This window comes from Agrilus planipennis, unplaced genomic scaffold (genome assembly GCF_000699045.2).
Source record: "Agrilus planipennis isolate EAB-ADULT unplaced genomic scaffold, Apla_2.0 scaffold7, whole genome shotgun sequence".
Classification (NCBI taxonomy): domain Eukaryota; kingdom Metazoa; phylum Arthropoda; class Insecta; order Coleoptera; family Buprestidae; genus Agrilus; species Agrilus planipennis.
In genome coordinates, this window is record NW_020439340.1 from 22,242 (window position 1) to 40,816 (window position 18,575).

The 18,575-nt window shown below is 31.6% G+C and overlaps 5 protein-coding genes, 1 long non-coding RNA gene and 1 other non-coding gene across 12 annotated transcripts; 6 read left to right on the top strand and 1 right to left on the bottom strand.

Annotated features, from left to right (window-relative positions):
- Positions 1-40: 40 nt before the first annotated feature.
- On the top strand, positions 41-2,613 carry LOC108739982 (RUN domain-containing protein 1). 4 transcript variants are annotated; one of them, XM_018474126.2, is made up of 9 exons: positions 41-188; positions 246-314; positions 530-665; positions 733-820; positions 890-1,231; positions 1,294-1,622; positions 1,681-2,172; positions 2,307-2,401; positions 2,465-2,613. In XM_018474126.2, the coding sequence occupies exons 3-9, from the start codon at positions 532-534 to the stop codon at positions 2,572-2,574; spliced, it is 1,590 nt and encodes a 529-aa protein (XP_018329628.1). In that variant the 5' UTR covers positions 41-188; positions 246-314; positions 530-531; the 3' UTR covers positions 2,575-2,613. The 4 variants fall into 4 exon arrangements, with proteins under 4 accessions (XP_018329628.1, XP_018329627.1, XP_018329626.1 ...); XM_018474125.2 differs by having other exon boundaries at positions 252-314; XM_018474124.2 differs by having other exon boundaries at positions 41-314.
- Positions 2,614-3,626: 1,013 nt separating this feature from the next.
- LOC108739932 (acetyl-CoA acetyltransferase, cytosolic) lies at positions 3,627-5,363 on the top strand. The gene is made up of 8 exons (XM_018474060.2): positions 3,627-3,751; positions 3,809-3,930; positions 3,982-4,094; positions 4,148-4,347; positions 4,416-4,654; positions 4,716-4,848; positions 4,909-4,961; positions 5,023-5,363. Exons 1-8 carry the CDS (start codon positions 3,709-3,711, stop codon positions 5,311-5,313), a joined length of 1,194 nt encoding a protein of 397 aa, XP_018329562.1. The 5' UTR covers positions 3,627-3,708; the 3' UTR covers positions 5,314-5,363.
- A 459-nt stretch (positions 5,364-5,822) lies between these two features.
- On the bottom strand, positions 5,823-5,960 carry LOC112905739. Its single transcript, XR_003231986.1, has one exon. It is a non-coding gene; the product is annotated as a U4 spliceosomal RNA (small nuclear RNA).
- A 615-nt stretch (positions 5,961-6,575) lies between these two features.
- On the top strand, positions 6,576-11,300 carry LOC108739962 (26S proteasome non-ATPase regulatory subunit 2). Its single transcript, XM_025978579.1, has 12 exons — positions 6,576-6,833; positions 6,969-7,312; positions 7,370-7,603; positions 7,672-7,830; positions 7,892-8,036; positions 8,092-8,331; positions 8,387-8,805; positions 8,867-9,134; positions 9,555-9,847; positions 9,933-10,138; positions 10,513-10,631; positions 11,007-11,300. The coding sequence occupies exons 1-12, from the start codon at positions 6,759-6,761 to the stop codon at positions 11,187-11,189; spliced, it is 2,685 nt and encodes an 894-aa protein (XP_025834364.1). The 5' UTR covers positions 6,576-6,758; the 3' UTR covers positions 11,190-11,300.
- Positions 11,301-11,608: 308 nt separating this feature from the next.
- On the top strand, positions 11,609-13,859 carry LOC108739963 (nischarin-like). 3 transcript variants are annotated; one of them, XM_025978580.1, is made up of 5 exons: positions 11,609-11,662; positions 11,883-12,419; positions 12,474-12,665; positions 12,742-12,909; positions 12,974-13,859. In XM_025978580.1, the coding sequence occupies exons 2-5, from the start codon at positions 11,937-11,939 to the stop codon at positions 13,532-13,534; spliced, it is 1,404 nt and encodes a 467-aa protein (XP_025834365.1). In that variant the 5' UTR covers positions 11,609-11,662; positions 11,883-11,936; the 3' UTR covers positions 13,535-13,859. The 3 variants fall into 3 exon arrangements, with proteins under 3 accessions (XP_025834365.1, XP_025834366.1, XP_018329598.1); XM_025978581.1 differs by lacking the exon at positions 11,609-11,662 and adding an exon at positions 11,669-11,799; XM_018474096.2 differs by lacking the exon at positions 11,609-11,662 and having other exon boundaries at positions 11,669-12,419.
- Positions 13,860-14,162: 303 nt separating this feature from the next.
- LOC108739964 (adenosine monophosphate-protein transferase Fic) lies at positions 14,163-16,280 on the top strand. Its single transcript, XM_018474097.2, has 6 exons — positions 14,163-14,745; positions 14,806-15,000; positions 15,060-15,302; positions 15,367-15,476; positions 15,538-15,675; positions 15,754-16,280. Exons 1-6 carry the CDS (start codon positions 14,248-14,250, stop codon positions 15,962-15,964), a joined length of 1,395 nt encoding a protein of 464 aa, XP_018329599.1. The 5' UTR covers positions 14,163-14,247; the 3' UTR covers positions 15,965-16,280.
- A 1,288-nt stretch (positions 16,281-17,568) lies between these two features.
- On the top strand, positions 17,569-18,447 carry LOC112905701. Its single transcript, XR_003231955.1, has 3 exons — positions 17,569-17,946; positions 18,027-18,354; positions 18,424-18,447. It is a non-coding gene; the product is annotated as an uncharacterized LOC112905701 (long non-coding RNA).
- The last annotated feature ends 128 nt before the right edge of the window (positions 18,448-18,575 follow it).

An 18,575-nucleotide genomic window follows, 5' to 3' on the forward strand; every position in this document is an offset into this window, starting at 1 on the left:
AGCGGTGCTGGCTGACTGTAGAGTTGGTAGAGTGCTCTGCCGGTTCACTGGTGGCGCTGGTGGCCCGCGTTGTGTTAGCGGCGGATATATATTTATTTACTCTAAGTACATGTAGTTTTTTTTTAACAAATTCTTTTGGTGGATATGATTAAAAGATTCGTACGGTTACGATATGGAAAACTGACGAAGTGAGTGTTGTTACCGTGTATTTCTTTTTGTTCGATAGTTATCTGGAATTTCATAAGTTGCAGCTATCTCTTATCTATGGACTTGAGAACTTGTCATATGCATATCACAAATCTGTCAGATTAGTGGTAAGAAATCATATGTAGCGAATTTGGAAAGAAATTTATATTTATACAATTTATTTAAATAATTTTGTATTTTGTATACAAAATAACGAAATGTTACCAAAACTTAATAGTAAGGATTGTCCACAAGTAAAGTTAAAAGTTTCTCTGGAGATGCTTGCAAGTGGAAATGTTTATTAAATGGTTTATTAAGTTTTAATAAAAGAAACGTTTGTCAGACATGGACGAAGTAAATTTTGAAGAAAAACAACCAACCGAGCAACGATGGGACCCATTAGGTGCTGCGGATGATAGTAAAAATGAATCTGAGCAAAGAGACGAAAATTATGATCGATGTGCTGAACATACCCATTGGTTTGTATTTCTAATCTGTATTTTATCAGTTTGTGTCATTTTAATTTAATTGTTTCTTCGAGTGTAGTGCATCTTTGCAGAGACTACATTCTTTAGAAGAAGACCATGAATTCTTAAACTCTTCATTATTTGCTCTTACAACACATTTTGCCCAGGTGAAGTGCCACGTGTGATCATGTGATAATAAGGCTTTTGTATATTAATGTTTTGTGTACCTAATTTAGGTTCAGTTTCGGCTAAGGCAAATTGTTGAAGCTAAACCAGAGGATAAAGAAGAGTTATTAAAATCTCTTGAAGAATTTGCATTCCGAGGTATTCCAGATATTGATTTGGTTAAAAATCATATAGATGAAACAAACTTAGCAAAAGTAGTTAGAATGCACAGAGTTCAACAACAGGAATTAATTACAAAGTTAAAGACTCAGTTGCATGAATTGGAGCGGTATGCATTTGAGAATGGTGAGGCTGAAGTTCCACAAGACATTGTCTTAGAGCGCCAGAGGGTTATATTAAATGAATTGAAAAATAAAATGAATTTAAAGATTGATGAAAGAAATTACTATCAGGTGTGATAGATGAGCATTACTAATAATTTACAGCTGTGTAAGTTTAAGTGCTGATGTTTTAGTTAACTCCAGCAGATGTAAAACATCAAGTTGATATTGCTTTTGGTCAACTAGTGAACCCCTTACGAATGAAAGAACAGTTAGTAATGCAGCTAAAAACTCAAGTTGCAGATCTAGAACGGTTTATTGACTATCTTCAAGCAGATATTAAAAAACCAAACAAATGTGCTTGTGGATGTTCATTACACAATGTCAAAAGTACCTTAAGAAATGACGCCGATGGAATTGTACAGCGTACTGCATCTCTACTACAAATGTTTGTGATTTTACAGTTTGATTCTCAATTTAGAAAAAATAATTTGAGAAATACAATGAAAGGAAATCATTGGGGGTAGGTCAGAGTATTAATAATATTAAAATTAAAGAAAACATTTGTTCAATATTTTAAGGGATTTAAGAGCCCGATTGGAATTAGCAGTGGTAAAAGTTTTGGAAATGATAAGGTTTCATGAAGACCCAAAAGGTTATGATAATGTTGAACTGTCGCCAGTAAATTATAGTGGAGAGTTAACAAGAGTTATTCGTAAATATTTAGCTACAAGTATTCGTGATCTAATGCAACATGGAGTTGTTCAATCTGGACTCAACCAAAGTCTTGTACCTTTCATAAGTTGTTTTGCAAAGCGTTCTGTAACTTCAGCTAGTCCTGTACATGCCTGGGAGATAATTGTTGAATATTATCGTTTAAAAAATGGAGAGATTTACAACTCTACCCCAGCAAGAAAACTTTCCCAGAGTTTTAATTTAGATTTGGATGGTTCTTTAGCTACCTCAAATAAGCAAAACTTGCTGGCAGTTATAGGAAACATTATATCTACACACACACTTTACAAAAGGAGCTATGATTCCCATTTTAAGGCGTTTATTTGTGCAGCTTTGAAGTAAGTTAATTTTTTTAATTTAGTAGAACAAAACCATTTTCATTATATAAGCACAGTATAAAAGTGTATGTAATAAATACAATTATAAATTTATTTTTTTATTTGCTTTTTTATTTAATCTTTTTCTTTTCCAGTGCAAACAAATTGGTCACTTGGTTTAATTTAATTTTACAATGTCAACCTTTAATATCTATGTATTATATGCCGTGGAGTTACGTGGTGAAAACAGGTATGTTTATGAAATTGTAAGTTTAATTTTTTCATTGTAAACTTTTCTTCATTTATATTTTAGGATTTCGAGACAGTTTCCAAACTTTAGACAAACTCACAAAATATAAATTTGACTTGCCTGTGGATCTGGCTGTCCATCAATTTCAAAATATAAAAGATATATTTACATAATACATTATGAATACATTTCAAACCATTATTTTGCCTGTATGACTTTCTTGATTGATTTAATGTAAAAATACCAAACAAGAAAATAAACGTTTAGTTGCATAATTTAGAAAATATAGTGTATAATATTTAAATCTAAATACTAGTCATCTTTCATTAGTTGTCTTAATTTAGCATCACAAACATTAGCTGTGCTTAGTAATTGTAAACAATTTTTATGAGTAATACATCATAAGCCAAATAAAATATGCGCTTTTCTAATTTGATTATAAATACTTTTAATAAAAGCAAGCAATTTATATTTATACAAGTGAAGTATGAGAACAGTTTTAACGTTTCCATATAAATCGTAGCTTCAAGTATATTTATCCCCTTATTACAGTCAACACAATTAACCGCTGCAATTATAATATCTTTATACTGTTTTGAGTTGAGATGATTGATAATTAAATGTACAAAAGGTGTTATTGTAATAAAATCTTTCCTAAACAAAAAGTGTAATTTTAATTGTGAGTATACAACCCAACATACATCCATACATACGTACTGCATAGTACCTGAGCGAAAGATCTGAGATTAGGTTGCTTGTTACCCTTTTATATTCCATATCTACATATTATATATGTGACTTCTATGCACATTATAGGGTGTGTTTCGAAATATAATCCAGCTTACCGATCAGTGCTGATGACGTCATGAATCGACGTCATACTGTTGATTCTTTCCGAAATATACTGGCCAGTGCGTTGACGTCAAATTAAATTGAGAATAGTGTTTGTGCTCGTTTACAACAATTTTGCTTCAAAAGTTATTAAAGTTTGTTATAATAAAAAATTCCTCAAAGTCTGATGCTCACACCCCTTTGATATACATCTACGTCACACTTGTCCTACCAGTACAATATGGCATCGATTCATGACGTCTTAGCACTGGCCAGTATGCTGGGTTATATTTCGGAACATACCCATAATCAAGTCTTCAATCTATGAGTCAAGTGGAATAAGTTTATCCATAGATTAAAGATATATAATATCTCTTATCTATGAGTGTGTCTATCTGAAGTTGCCGAATAAACTGTTAGTCTATAAAGTTGTTTGGAAATTTGAAATATTTGTTATTAATTAAATTATTAATAAAATGGTTGAAGTTTACATAGTTGCTGCTCGTAGAACACCAATTGGTAAACTTTGAATGAGTAAGTTGATATGAATTCGTTAATGTTTTAAATTTTGTACAGGAAATTTAAATGGAAAACTTTCTCAATTACCTGCACACAAATTGGGTTCATTAGTGATAAGGGCTTGCTTAATCGATGGTAATGTTGGATTTGACGAAGTCAATGAAGTTATTATGGGACAGGTATGTTTAGTGTTGTTTTTAGAATTAATTTTAAGAAAACATCAATTATAGGTTCTTACAGCAGGACAGGGACAAAATACTGCCAGACAGGCTGCTATAGAAGCTGGCCTATCAATATTTGTGCCTGCTTATGTAGTCAATATGTTATGTGGCAGTGGATTAAAGTAAAAATAAAATATGTTATTGAATAACATTCTAAAGTTAAATATGTTTCTAGGGCAATATGTCTAGCATATCAGGCAATTTCCAATAAGGATGCAAGTATCATAATAGCTGGGGGGCAAGAAAGTATGTCAATGGCTCATCATACTGCTTATATGAGAAATGGTGTGAAATTTGGTGACTTACATTTGAAGGATTCTGTTCTTGTTGATGGTCTTATGGATGCCTTTAAACATGTTCACATGGGTAGTACAGGTAATTTTGATTTTTTGAATTCTATTTATGGTATCAACAAATTAGGAATTTATTTTGAATTTTTACAGCTGAATATTTGGCAAGAAGTTACAAAGTCTCTCGTGAACTTCAAGATAAATTTGCAGCATTGTCTCAAAATAAAGCAGAATGTGCAATGAATGCTGGATACTTCAATGATGAAATGCTCCATGTTTCTCATCCAGATAATCCAGCTAAAGAAGTTAAAGTTGACGAATACATAAGGCATGGAACAACCTTTGAAAAACTTGCCAAATTAAGACCAGTGTTTGAGAGTGATCTCAGTAAGGTACCTATAAAATTTGTCTTTGTGTTTTTGAGTAGGTACATTAAATATTAAAATAATTTAGAACCCATCAGTAACAGCAGGCAATTCTTCTGGTATCAATGATGGGGCAGCTGCAGTACTGTTGGTAGATGGGGAAACACTCAAAGCCAAGAATTTGGAGCCCATTGCAAAAATTGTAGGATTTGCTCAATGTGGTAAGTTTTAATGTAATTGTAACTGTTTTTAACTTTAAAACTGAATATTGAAATTTGCAGGTATTGAGCCAATGGAAATGGGACTGGGGCCAATAGACGCTGTTAAAAAACTGGTAAGAAATTGTTCAGTTTTAAAAATAATGATAGTAATTCATTTCTATTATTTTCATTTAGGTGAAAAAGATCAATTGGACTCTTGAAGATGTTGATCTCTTTGAATTTAATGAAGCATTTGCAGTTCAGTCGTTGCTTGTAATAGAAAAACTGGGGGTTGATGTAGAGAAAGTAAATATTAATGGTGGTGCAATTGCATTAGGGCATCCCATAGGCTGTTCAGGTGCCAGAATATTGGTCACTCTCTTGCACAATTTAAAAAGATTGGATAAATCTAAAGGCATTGCTGCATTGTGTATTGGTGGCGGAATGGGCATTGCTATAGCTGTTGAAAGGCAAGTTCTTATTTAAGTAGTTCAGTATTCTGTCTTTAGTATTATTTTTTTTTTTTTTTGTGGTTAGGTTAGGTTAGGTTAGGTTAGGTTAGGTTAGGTTAGGTTAGGTTAGGTTAGGTTAGGTTAGCTTAGATTGCGCTGGATTGACTTGGGTTGGAGGTTATTATTTTTTTTTTTTTTTTTTCTACAAAAATATTTTTGGTAGCACTATTGATCGCTCCTAATCACTCCTAAAAACAGACAAATGATTTAGATCTGTCGAGATGTTCTTTAGTTGATGGTAGACAAGAAAAAGACGCAGAAAAAATCGCAGACACTAGTGTTTATTTGTCACTTCACTTTCTTCGGATTGTGACCCTCGTTGATGGTGTCTTCATTTACATCACGAAAACTAACAAGATTCTCTCCACTATATCACTCTATCTTGATTTTTATAAACTTTTGAGTAATTTATATGAATGTTTTTAACGGAGCCGATGTGAACCGTAGCACAGTTGCGCCCTCTCCCATTATAAGTTTTGGAAGCCCCCGTAGAGGCTTCCAAAAATTGCCTTAGTGCACGGTATTTCACGTGCCCTAGGCGGGGTATTGGTTAAAGTTTTCAACTAGCAATAATCGCACCTCGGATAAACCTCATTGGTTACGATATCGCCACGTTGAGGTTAGCTACGCCGGGATTTGTTTCAGCAAGTAGATATCCATATATTTAAATGGACCTTGTTGGAGCATACGTAATCCTAAAATGTAGCATCGTACTACAGATGGCGTTTACNTCAGTTTGTTAAAATAAAATAAAAAGAAATATGCTTTCGTTTTACTATGTACTTAATGATTTTCTAAAGAATTAATAAATATTAATAAGAAAGTGTGAATATGCAATTTTTTACTGCGAATCAGCAAAAAGGTAAAATTTTAAATATGAAAATTTCAACTTTTACAGTTATTTTATTCTAATCCTAAGTATACTTGTTTTATTTTATTGTTTGAAGAAACAGAAAATCAAATTGATTGTTTTATCAACATCTCTCAGCCTGTCGTAACCGCCTTATGCACGGGAGACACTATCATAAAATTATGTAGCGTCATCGTCATTCGTTAACTAAACAAAGAAATTTAAGGTTAGATCTCAAATGCACTATTTTCGTTAGTCTATAAAGTTGTTTGGAAATTTGAAATATTTGTTNAACAGAAAATCAAATTGATTGTTTTATCAACATCTCTCAGCCTGTCGTAACCGCCTTATGCACGGGAGACACTATCATAAAATTATGTAGCGTCATCGTCATTCGTTAACTAAACAAAGAAATTTAAGGTTAGATCTCAAATGCACTATTTTCTGAAGTCAAATAACTGATAAATTTATGATATTCGGTGAATTGCAGTCCATTTGAAGTAAAAAAGTTAATTATCTACTTTGTTTTTAATACACATAATCTTTCATAATTTATACAGTGAATAATTATGGCAAACGTTGCTGCTAATAAAATCATTCCTAATAAAGCAGACAGTAAAGTAGAAGATGAGAAAAATGAATTGGTAAGTGAATAATCCTTTTATTAAAAACTCTTACAGTACTTTTAATTCAACAAGTTGTTACTAATCTATGATTCGTTTTTATCAACCATTCATTTCAAAATGTACAAGGTGTGTCTTTTGTGTTTATTGAATTAGACTGAAGAAGATAAAATCCTCCAAGAGGAGCTTAATTTGTGCGTTGAACGTCTTATAGAAGATGACGAGAAACTGTATTTACCTGCTCTTCTAACATTAGGCAAGTTAATACGTGCCTCTACAACATCAATGACCTCAGTGCCTAAACCGCTGAAGTTTATGAAACCACACTACTCCACAATGAAGGATATTTATAGTAAATTACGAGAAGAAGAAATAAAAAGAGTATGCGCTGATATTATTTCAGTCCTTGCAATGACAATGGGAGAAGGAAGGGACTGTTTAAAGTATAGACTTCTATCAGATTTAGATCAAATTGGTGATTGGGGTCATGAATACATTAGGTAATATTTCATGTTGTATTCTTTTACAATTATTTAGTAAATATACTTTGCTTTCAGACATTTGTCAGGAGAAATTGCATCAGAATGGACAGAAATATCAGGTGAAGGTGAAGATGAAGTTACATTAAAAGACAAACTTATCCAATTGGCTTGCCAAATTGTCCCATATAATATGAAGCATAATGCTGAAGCTGAAGCATGTGATCTTTTGATGGAAATTGAAAGACTCGATTTATTAGAGAAATATATAGATGATAATGTGTATCAGAGAGTTTGTTTATACCTCACAAGGTTTGTTCTTTCTTCTTAACCATTAAGAAATAAAATCAATAGTAATAAATTATTCCTTTCGATTGCAGTTGTGTTCCCTATGTTGCTGATCCAGAAAACACGACTTTGCTACAAACTACACTACTATTGTTAAGAAAATTTAATCAATATCCACAAGCTTTAAGAATAGCTATGCAATTAAACGATCATCAGTTAATTGAGGAAATATTCTTATCATGTCGTGATGTGTAAGTAATATGCTTATTACTTATTATAATAACATATTCTAGATACTTTTTTCTCCAATAGAGCTGTGCAAAAGCAACTAGCTTTTATGTTAGGAAGACAACAAATTTATTTAGAAATTAATGAAAGTATTCCTGATTATGATGATTTGGTTGAGATAATGGCTAACTGCCACCTGAACAACCATTTTCTAAATTTAGCAAGGGAGGTGTGTAAGAAACCTTGACAATAATAATCATTAGATTAATTAATGTATGTTTTAGTTGGATATAATGGAACCTAAAACACCTGAAGATGTATACAAGTCTCATTTAGAAAACAGCAGGCCCCAGTTTGGTGGTGGTCAAGTTGATTCTGCAAGACAAAACTTGGCTGCAAGTTTTGTCAATGGATTTGTTAATGCAGCGTTTGGTCAAGACAAATTACTGATGGAAGATGGTAATAAATGGCTTTTTAAAAATAAAGAGCATGGAATGTTAAGTGCAACTGCCTCCCTTGGTTTGGTTAGTATGACATTGCAGTAAAAGACTCAAAAGTTACAAAATGATGTAATTTCAGATATTACTTTGGGATGTTGACGGAGGATTAACACCAATTGATAAATATCTTTATTCGTCAGAAGATCATATCAAATCAGGTGCTTTACTTGCATGTGGAATCGTAAATTGCGGCGTACGCAACGATTGTGACCCTGCCCTTGCTCTTTTGTCTGATTATGTTTTACATGTTACTAATGTGATGAGAATTGGAGCTGTGCTTGGTCTGGGTCTGGCTTATGCTGGCTCCAACAGGGAAGCTGTGCTTAGTCTATTAACTCCCGTTTTTAGTGATCCTAAATCTAGCATGGAAGTTATCGGAATGGCTGGATTAGCCTGCGGAATGATTTCTGTAGGTTCTGGAAATTCAGAAGTAACAGCTACAATAATGCAAACACTCATGGAAAAAACAGAAACCGAATTAAAGGACACTTATGCAAGGTAGATTATTCGTTTTTTTCTTAGTTTATTTTTTATTAAACAATAACTATATAAATTTCAGATTTCTTCCTCTTGGACTGGGACTTTGTCATTTAGGGAAACAAGAAGCAATTGAAGCTATAATAGCAGCCCTAGAAGTCATTCCTGATCCATTTAGATCAATGGCAACAACATTGGTGGAAGTTTGTGCCTATGCTGGTACAGGGAATGTTCTTAAAGTACAACAGTTACTCCATATTTGCTCAGAACATTATGATTCTCAAGACAAAGAAGACTCATCACGAGATAGTAAAAATAAAGATAATAAAAGCAAAGATAAAGAAGAAAAAGTAAGAATATAATATGTATTTTAATTGTTGTCCACTTTTGCTCACGAAATTTTTATGGGTAGTGTATTAATGAGGATCTTGGTGAGCACAACAAAACAGACATAGATAATATTATTGAAAATGTGTCAGGCTGATGGAAAATTTTACATGTATACAGGTTGACAACTGAGTAAGGACTAGACTGGCAACGTGAGAAGTTCTGCTCTCGTTGTCTGAAATAAAATTGTTTATAAAACATTCCATCAGCCTGCCTGATGAGGTTCGGGAATTTCGAACGAAATGTCACAGAAGTACAGACATATTTTCAGTAATTTTGTTTATGATTTTTTTGTGCTCACCAACATCCTCATTACATACAAAATTTAGGAATCTAAGTATTGTAGTGTAATTGAAATATGACTGATGACATTGTTCTTTCAGGAAAAAGATCTTTCTGCCAGACAAGCCATAGCTGTGATCGGTATTGCTCTGATAAGTATGGGAGAGGATATAGGAAGCGAAATGGCATTCCGTACTTTTGGTCATTTGTTACGATACTGTGAACCAGTCATACGAAGGGCAGTTCCTTTAGCTTTAGGATTAATATCCGTATCGAATCCTAAATTAAGTATTTTGGACACATTAAGTAAATTTTCACATGATAGCGACTCTGAAGTCGCCCACAACGCTATTTTTGCCATGGGACTCGTTGGAGCTGGTACAAATAACGCCAGGTAAAGAGGCAAAATTTACAGGATGTTTCATACAATAATAGTAGATGTTATTCCTCATTTAATAGTTTAAAAACGTTTTTTATAGATTAGCAGCAATGTTAAGACAATTAGCGCAGTACCATGCAAAAGACCCTAACAATCTATTTATGGTTAGAATAGCTCAAGGTTTAACTCACCTAGGTAAAGGAACTCTAACGCTGTGCCCCTATCACAGTGATAGGCAACTACTAAGTCCTGTCGCTTTAGCTGGTCTCTTGGCAACCATAGTTGGATTTTTAGATGTGAAAAACAGTAAGTTACTGATTATTAATTATCTTATGAAAATTATTTTATTAATGAGTAGAGTACCGGATTCAATGAGTGTTGTAAGGTTTTATTTAATTCAGTGTAAAACTGGCACCAACATTTTGCATCTTATTGTGAGGAACAAATTTCAACTAACTAGAAAACCTAGTAACTGTCCATACAATTCATATATATGTAATGTTGACAAGTTTAGACACCTTGACCTTGATAAAGTCTCACAACAAGAGGCGAAGTGTTGGTATTGATTGCTTATTGGATTAAATAAAACCTTACGACCCTCATGGCTCTGATCCTTTACTCATATCCAAATTAAAGGAAGAAATTTAAAAAAAGAATTTATTAATAATGTTTTTTTTAAGTTATTCTGGGAAAGTCGCACTATCTTCTGTATACTTTGGCAGCTGCAATGCAGCCAAGGATGTTAGTTACATTTGATGAAGATTTAACACCTTTACCAGTACCAGTTCGCGTAGGCTTGGTAAGTAATACTTCTTGATTATAGTAGTAATTGAAAGTTCACTGAGCACTCATTTTCAGTGAAACCGTTAAATAGTTTAACTTTTACTAAGTTTTACTTGGTTACATGCATACATGATTTCTTAAATTATATAATAAAATTTCTTAAAAATTTTAAAAGTAAATCAAGTCATCATAAGCCTATCACAAGTGATCAAACAACATTTGGGGTCCCCCTCTTTTAAAGGCTACACAATAAACAATAAAAATTTATAAATTTAAAACCAATTTGATTTAAATTAAATCTAAGTTACAGTTATCTGTTCAACTAAGTAATACATTTTTATGTTGTAATAGTGTTTTTAGAATTTGAGACAATTAATTATATTTTTTATAGGCTGTTGACGTTGTTGGCCAAGCTGGTAAACCAAAAACGATAACTGGTTTCCAAACACATACAACGCCTGTTTTGCTGGCTTATGGAGAAAGGGCCGAGCTGGCAACGGATGAGTATATTCCTTTAACGCCTATAATGGAAGGATTCGTAATACTAAGAAAAAATCCAGAACATAATCAGTAGTGATTGTAATTACAATACTTCTGTTATTAATTTTGTTTCATTTATGTATTTTTGTCGTGAATAACTGCAATTGCTTTTATGATACTAATAAATAAAAATAAATTAACATTTTTATTTATTTAGTAAATCCCTTTTAGCGCCTGTAAAACAGATCTTGACGATGTTGTTCCTTTTACACTGCCAACTTTTTCTTTTGATTTTTATTAATATTTTGAAAATAATTTAATGTCATTTAACAGTTATTAATATTGACAAAAATATCCATTCAATAAACTATGGTATTTTAAACATTTAAGGACAAAATAAATATTTATTTTCTATTTTGTTTATGTTACCCGTCTGACACCTGTGTAGTGCAAATTGTATATTCTGAATTCAGTTTTTAAAGGTTTTACAGCTGTATTTATGTCACTGACAATAAAATGTTGATGACGAAGTTGTGACGTAATGTAATAATAAATAAATGTTATAAGGTTAGGTGGAAAATATTTTGTATTTTAAATAACTATCTTATTTATTTCATGTCTCCAACCACAATTATCCTTAATCGCTAATTATTTGTAAAGCTATTGTTAGTCATCAAGATTGTAGAACTATTGTAGCCATAAAAGTATTGCTTTTTATTTTTGGATGTTATGTCCGGTTATGTCTGCTAATTTTAACTATATATCTTCAAAAGTATTTTGATTTTAGTGGATTGGCTTTGAAAAAATAACCGATTAACGAGGTTATTTCATTCTAAGGTGAATGGTACAAATAAGGAAAAAATTCATGTATACAAATGATGTAGATATGGCATGTTATTGGTTACATGTAAATGATACACTGATTAAAATACCAGATGTGAGTGAACAGGATGGAATTATATTCTATAATGTAGAAGTGAAGATTGGTGAGGTGAAATGGAAAATTATGAGGCGCTATAACGATTTTTTCGAGTTACATCAGCAGTTAGTAAATGACCATGGAGTGTCAAAAGATCTGCTACCTCCAAAGAAAGTAATACTAAATAAATCAAAAGCTTTTATAGAGAGCAGAAGAGAAGCTTTACAGATTTACTTGCAAAAGCTTCTGCAATATTTGAAAAGTGCAATGCCTAAAGAATTTTGGGAGTTTTTAGAGTTTCATGAATATGACATTTACTTTATTCTACAAGGTATGGCAATAAAACTCTCTTCAAATTCATTCAAGATGTCCTCTGAGAAAGAACACGAGTTTACGCCCTTGCAGGTATATAGTATGTTGTGTTTTTAATATGAACATTAATGGTAATAATTTTTTTAGTTACATGCTATAACTAAGTGTCTTAAACAAGCAGTTTTAGAGTTTGATCGAAATGGTAAAGATTGTGATTTGAGCAACATTTTAGATTTCTTTTCAGAACTTAATAGTATGGTATTGTGTGGTAGTGGTACATGTTATAAAAATAGTAACATTATACCAAATAGTCTTCCATTTGAGTTGTCTTCGTTTAAGGTAATTATTATTTTGGGTTACATACATATTAAACTTCATTTGAACATATATTAATGATTGTAACTTTTTTCTTAAGTATCTTGAAAGTTTAGTTATATTTAATGTTAACTTGGATAATATATACTGTGTGGATAACTTGAGAAATACTGTTAAAAAATTAGGAGTGCATCAGACACAAGCTACAAAAATTTCAAACATATTACAGTGTGATACTGTCCATAAAACAGTGGTTGATGAGAAACAAGTAAGTATAAATTATGTCTAATAATAATATACATGTTTATTGTTGTGTTGTTTGTATTTTTCAGAGTTGGAATAAATTAGTTGAAATAGATTTCACATGTAATGCTATTTCAGAAGTGGATGGCTCAGTTGGATTAGCCCCGTTACTAACCACTATGACTCTCAGTAAAAATAAATTGACGTTTTTTCCTGACCTTTCTTGCCTTACTAATTTAAAGGATTTAAATCTCTCAAAGAATATGATAACACATTGCGAAAATTTGCATACAAAATTAGGAAATGTTGTAAAAATTGATTTAAGTCAGAATAGACTGACAAATTTGAAAGGTTTTTCGAAATTATATTCCCTAGAAAGTTTAGATATAAGCCACAATAGCATTTATAACATCGAAGAGGCTAAAAACATAGGCGATTTGCCATGCTTAGAAGATGTTGTTTTAAATGGTAACCCTGTGGCTGCTATAGTAGATTACAGAATTAAAATACTTGAAAATTTTGGAGAACGAGCAAAAGAGATTTGTCTCGATAATGAAATGCCGACGCAATCTGAACTTGATAAAGCATCGGTTTTAAGAGCATTAAAACTGGCTAAAGATAAAAATAGATCTTCAAAAAATGAAAATTAATTGAACTTTTTTTTGCTGTTTTTATTAATGGGGGTTTAGTCTTTATTTTTGTATTTTTTTTAAATACTCTCAAAAATGTTTTTATTTACTTATAATTGAATCAAAAACGGAGAATATTTACTACCTACCTCAAAAGTCATAGTTTATAAAAAAAATTCAAATATTTTAATGAGTGCTGAAATGTGATAATTAGTATATATGATTTGTTATGCTTTAAGAAGGAATATTATAATAAGTTGTTGTACATGTATGAAGTATTTGTGTAAATTATGTAAATTATTTTAATTAATGATAGTAACTCTTATTTAATTTTAAAATGTATAAATAGGCTTAGGAGGCAGACATTAAATCAATATTTTAAAAGGTTAAGAGTGTATGTAGCTATAACTCGGAAAAACATTTTCAGATCCTAAAAGATAGATTTTTCAATTTGTTTTTTTGTCTTGTGACCATCTGCGAAGCATCAAAGTTCAGTTCGATAAGTACGATAAAATCATCTTAAGAGCATATTCATTGAACACTTCTTGGTGAATACTCAATGAAACAGGTAAGTTTTCGTATGGTATGCCTATGGTTTATTGAGATTAACCATAGGAGATTAACATTGACAGTTGAGTGAAGAGTCCGTAGAAAAATGTATGTTGTTCAGTGAATATGGGTTTATTGAAATCTAATCTTATGAAATTAAAACATTCAAGAACTTTATTGTGAAAATGAACATTAATTCCTTTATTATTTCAGTGCTAGTGTCGGTAATCTGTGTATTAATATCACTTTTGCAACATGTGTACTTCAATTATAGGAGAGTTACCGAAATGAAACTTTATTATAAACCTGTATTTGAAGATTTAATTCCTTCTGACAAAGTTAAGAATTTTAAAGTCCAAAAAGACAAAACGTTCGGCAGGAATTCGGGATCGAATGTTTTAAAATCACTGCATGCCAGATTGAAATTTCCCATGGCAGATACTTTGAAGAGACCTGCTGTCCCTTTAAAACCTGAAGCTGGTGAAGCAACTGAGAAAGAAGTGTATTATTCCGTACAAGCAGCGTTAAAATTTAAATCATTTGGAAAATTGGATAAAGCTTTAAAATTGTTTGAACATGCAGCAGTAATAGCTCCAAATAATCCAGATGTTTTAAATCGTTATGGTGAGTTTATAGAGCAGATGCTTGAAGATATTGTTTCTGCAGATGAGTTGTATCTCAAGGTATAGTATTATATTAAGCAAATTAAAAATATTTAACACACTAAAACAACATTATGGTAGGCATTAACCCAGTCACCAAATCACAAAGATGCCTTGATGAATCATAAAAGGACAGCTCACATTGTAGACCAATTAGATTTGGAAGTTTTGGAAAATATTGACAAAAAGTGTGAAATGTTAAAAAAACTTCAAAATAGTGATCCTGCCTTTGAAGATATTAAGAGACAGGCTTTCTATTTGCACATATATCATACGGTTTGTTTTTGTATATGAAAGATAATTGTTAAATAAAATTTTAAATTTTGAAATTTAAGGTGGGTATAGAAGGGAACACAATGACTGTGGAGCAGTTACGATATTTATTAGAAACTGGAAATGCTATTGCTGGTAAAAGTATAGTAGAGCACAATGAAATATTGGGCCTTGAATTAGCAATGAATTATTTAAAAATACTAACAAGATTTCCTGTTATTACTGTGAATGAAATAAAGGGAATACATAGAAGGATCATGGGACATGTTGATCCCCTAAATAGTGGTATATTTAGAGACAAGCAAGTGAGAATAAATTGTGGGAATTGGTTTCTTAAGTTTTTGATAATGCAGCATAACTATGTTGCAGGTATTTGTGGGTTCTCATAAACCCCCACCCCCTGATGATGTTCCTAAACTGATGGAAGAGTACGCTGAATGGTTAAATTCAGAGGATGCTGTCAGCATGCATCCAGTCAGGTTAGAAATATGTTATGTATCATTTAAAACATTTATAATGATTTCTTTTATTTTGTTTTAGATATGCTGCCTTGGCTCACTATAAGCTTGTTGACATTCATCCATTTGGCGATGGTAATGGACGCACCAGTAGATTAATTATGAACTTAATTTTACTAAGGGCTGGTTACCCTCCTGTGATAATATTAAAAGAACATAGGTAAATATATATATATATTAACAATACATTGAAATGGCGATATAATTAGTAATAAGTTTTTAATTTTAAATGTTTCAGACAACAGTATTATGATTATTTGCAATTGGCCAATCATGGTGATGTAAGACCGTTTGTACGGTTTATAGCTCAGTGTACTGAACATATTTTAAATATGTACTTATGGAGCCTTGAAAATATTGGACGGCTGTCCGATACATACGGAGATCTTAAAGTTATTGACACTAATGATCAGAAAAAGTCGTTTGAAACAGAAAATAGAAATTTATGAACAATTTTTCAAATGCTAAAGTAATGTTGTTAATCTATATATTCCATTTTTCTATTTATTGATTTGTTGTTAATGTTGCTAATTTGATTCCAGACTTTCATTAAATTGGTCTATATTTTTATATTGATGTATGTATATAAAACTTTAAAATACGATATTATGTGAAGTTTCTTCTATTGAATTTTAAAATATGTATTTGTCATTGACGAATTCACTTTGTGAAGTAATTTATTGAGAAGTAAAATTCTAATTGTCAAGTATTATTTAATTATTAGTTGATTGCATATTTACACAGTAAAATGTTTTTTAAATGACAGTAATGTTTGTTTTTTAATTGTAATCATTTAACAATCAACAGTCCACAGTTTTTGTGTGCTCTGGAAATGACAATANATCTTTAGATAACTTCAATTTCTTAGACATTTGTAATTTGCTTCAGTAGACAACTTTTAAACAACGTTTCAGAAATGGCAGAAGCAGAATTAATGTGGAACAGATCTTTCCATTAGTGTGCATGTTACTGATTTATTCGATTTAAAAATGGTAATTAATTACTTTTTCTTGCCTGTTTCTATATAGATTGTTGTCCCACAAATGAGAAGGAATTGCAGTTACTTTTGGTGCTACTAAAACAACTGATGCTTTTGACGTCTTCAGCTTGCAACATTATGCAGTTAATTTTTGCCGTAACAATGGGAGGCAATTGGAAGTTAATTAATTTGGATGCAACCGGAACAAGAAATTATCTGCAGTAGTATCCCTCCTAGATTTGGTTGATTTGCTCATCACACTGGTATACTTTAGAACGCCACTTTCTACACTTAATTAAGGTGAGAATACATAACTTGATCAATATTAATTACTAAAAATTATGATGAATGTATAAAAATGTAATGAAGAAAAAAAATCTTTTGGTACAAAATAACTGCAATATGTAGTTAGTTGGTTGCCTAATAACTTTATAAAAGCTTAAAATTCTGAATAATTAAAATCATTCTGTGTCGTAAATTATTCATCAAGGTTATTAATAATTCGGCTATAGGAGAATTGAACCACAGAAACTGTTTGTTAATATTACTATATGTAATTACTAGAAAAACTTTAATTGCGTACAATTTTTTAAAAAATAACAATAAGGTAGTTCTAAAATGTTATACTGCAATTAGCTAGTTTCTTAATTTCGTTCGTTTAATGTTTAAAAATTCAACTTGTTCATTTGGTCGAATTTTATAATACCCAAAAATGCATATATGTATATATATCTTTAAGAGTAGTGATCAGGCGATGGAACTTGCACGAAGCAAAAACGCAGATAAATTGAATTCTGTAAAACTGGGATGAAACTAAGCACGCGATTGGTTACAGCGTCGCAGACATCGAAATTAACGTATCTGATTGGTGTTTGCTACGTCATCAGTGCTTCATGTGGTAGCAATCGCNGAATTAAACCACAGAAACTGTTTGTTAATATTACTATATATAATTACTAGAAAAACTTTAATTGCGTGCAATTTTTTTAAAAATAACAATAAGGTAGTTCTAAAATGTTATACTGCAATTAGCTAGTTTCTTAATTTCGTTCGTTTAATGTTTAAAAATTCAACTTGTTCATTTGGTCGAATTTTATAATACCCAAAAATGCATATATGTATATATATCTTTAAGAGTAGTGATCAGGCGATGGAACTTGCACGAAGCAAAAACGCAGATAAATTGAATTCTGTAAAACTGGGATGAAACTAAGCACGCGATTGGTTACAGCGTCGCAGACATCGAAATTAACGTATCTGATTGGTGTTTGCTACGTCATCAGTGCTTCATGTGGTAGCAATCGCAATTTCAGGACAAGCCTGAGAGGCGTTTGGCACATCATAAGTTCATAAAGTTTCGAGGTGGAAGGACGTATTTTCGTGTCTCTTAAATTCAACTTATCGAGCAAATTTTTTGGCAGAATTAGTTTTAATTAGTTCTACGTCTGAAAGGTTAGTTTGATTGATTCATATTCTATTATTATTCTTCGTATTTACCCACACCATGAATTAAATTGACAAAATTTTTGAAGGTTATATCTTGAAGCAGACACAGGTGGCCGCGTCGCCATTTTTAATAATAATAATAATAAATGAGAGAGAATTAATGTTCAGTATGGTTATACTGAAACAGTCCATGTCTACATGGGTGTGGTCTTTCCTGGATTATATTCTTGATTTGCTGTTTCGTCTTCGCCTTGTAACATCATGCAGTTAATTTTCGACCCATGAGCGAGTGCAACTGGATATTTATTTGAATTCCACTGAAATAAGAAATTCTCTGCTACAGTATTCCTCCTTGAGTTGGTTTACTTTTCACACCTGTAAACTTTGGAGTGTTACGTTCTATAATTAATTAAGGTGAGGATACTTGATATAATTAATTTTAATTGCTCTTTATTGATCTGTTTGCCACCGTATCTGTTTCAGATCGACGTTGGAGAAGACAAAGATGACCCAGAAGTTGAAATAGTTCTTTAGTTTGATTGATTCATATTCTATTATTATTCTTCGTATTTGCCCACAGCATAAATTAAATTGACAAAACTTTTAAAGTTTATATCTTGACACAGACATCAGGT

Excerpts from the sequence above, each read along its gene's own strand:
- LOC108739982 (XM_018474124.2), top strand. The coding sequence starts at position 532 with ATGGACGAAGTAAATTTTGAAGAAAAACAACCAACCGAGCAACGATGG. Across the intron at positions 2,173-2,306 it reads TTTATTTGTGCAGCTTTGAA|TGCAAACAAATTGGTCACTT; the intron begins GTAAGTTAATTT and ends TTTCTTTTCCAG. Across the intron at positions 2,402-2,464 it reads GAGTTACGTGGTGAAAACAG|GATTTCGAGACAGTTTCCAA; the intron begins GTATGTTTATGA and ends TTTATATTTTAG.
- LOC108739932 (XM_018474060.2), top strand. The coding sequence starts at position 3,709 with ATGGTTGAAGTTTACATAGTTGCTGCTCGTAGAACACCAATTG. Across the intron at positions 4,655-4,715 it reads TTGAGAGTGATCTCAGTAAG|AACCCATCAGTAACAGCAGG; the intron begins GTACCTATAAAA and ends AAAATAATTTAG. Across the intron at positions 4,962-5,022 it reads TAGACGCTGTTAAAAAACTG|GTGAAAAAGATCAATTGGAC; the intron begins GTAAGAAATTGT and ends ATTTTCATTTAG.
- LOC108739962 (XM_025978579.1), top strand. The coding sequence starts at position 6,759 with ATGGCAAACGTTGCTGCTAATAAAATCATTCCTAATAAAGCAGACAGT. Across the intron at positions 9,135-9,554 it reads GCAAAGATAAAGAAGAAAAA|GAAAAAGATCTTTCTGCCAG; the intron begins GTAAGAATATAA and ends TTGTTCTTTCAG. Across the intron at positions 10,139-10,512 it reads ATTTTTAGATGTGAAAAACA|TTATTCTGGGAAAGTCGCAC; the intron begins GTAAGTTACTGA and ends GTTTTTTTTAAG.
- LOC108739963 (XM_025978580.1), top strand. The coding sequence starts at position 11,937 with ATGGTACAAATAAGGAAAAAATTCATGTATACAAATGATGTAGATATG. Across the intron at positions 12,666-12,741 it reads TTGAGTTGTCTTCGTTTAAG|TATCTTGAAAGTTTAGTTAT; the intron begins GTAATTATTATT and ends TTTTTTCTTAAG. Across the intron at positions 12,910-12,973 it reads CAGTGGTTGATGAGAAACAA|AGTTGGAATAAATTAGTTGA; the intron begins GTAAGTATAAAT and ends TGTATTTTTCAG.
- LOC108739964 (XM_018474097.2), top strand. The coding sequence starts at position 14,248 with ATGAACATTAATTCCTTTATTATTTCAGTGCTAGTGTCGGTAATCTGT. Across the intron at positions 14,746-14,805 it reads CAGATGAGTTGTATCTCAAG|GCATTAACCCAGTCACCAAA; the intron begins GTATAGTATTAT and ends ACATTATGGTAG. Across the intron at positions 15,303-15,366 it reads GTATATTTAGAGACAAGCAA|GTATTTGTGGGTTCTCATAA; the intron begins GTGAGAATAAAT and ends ACTATGTTGCAG.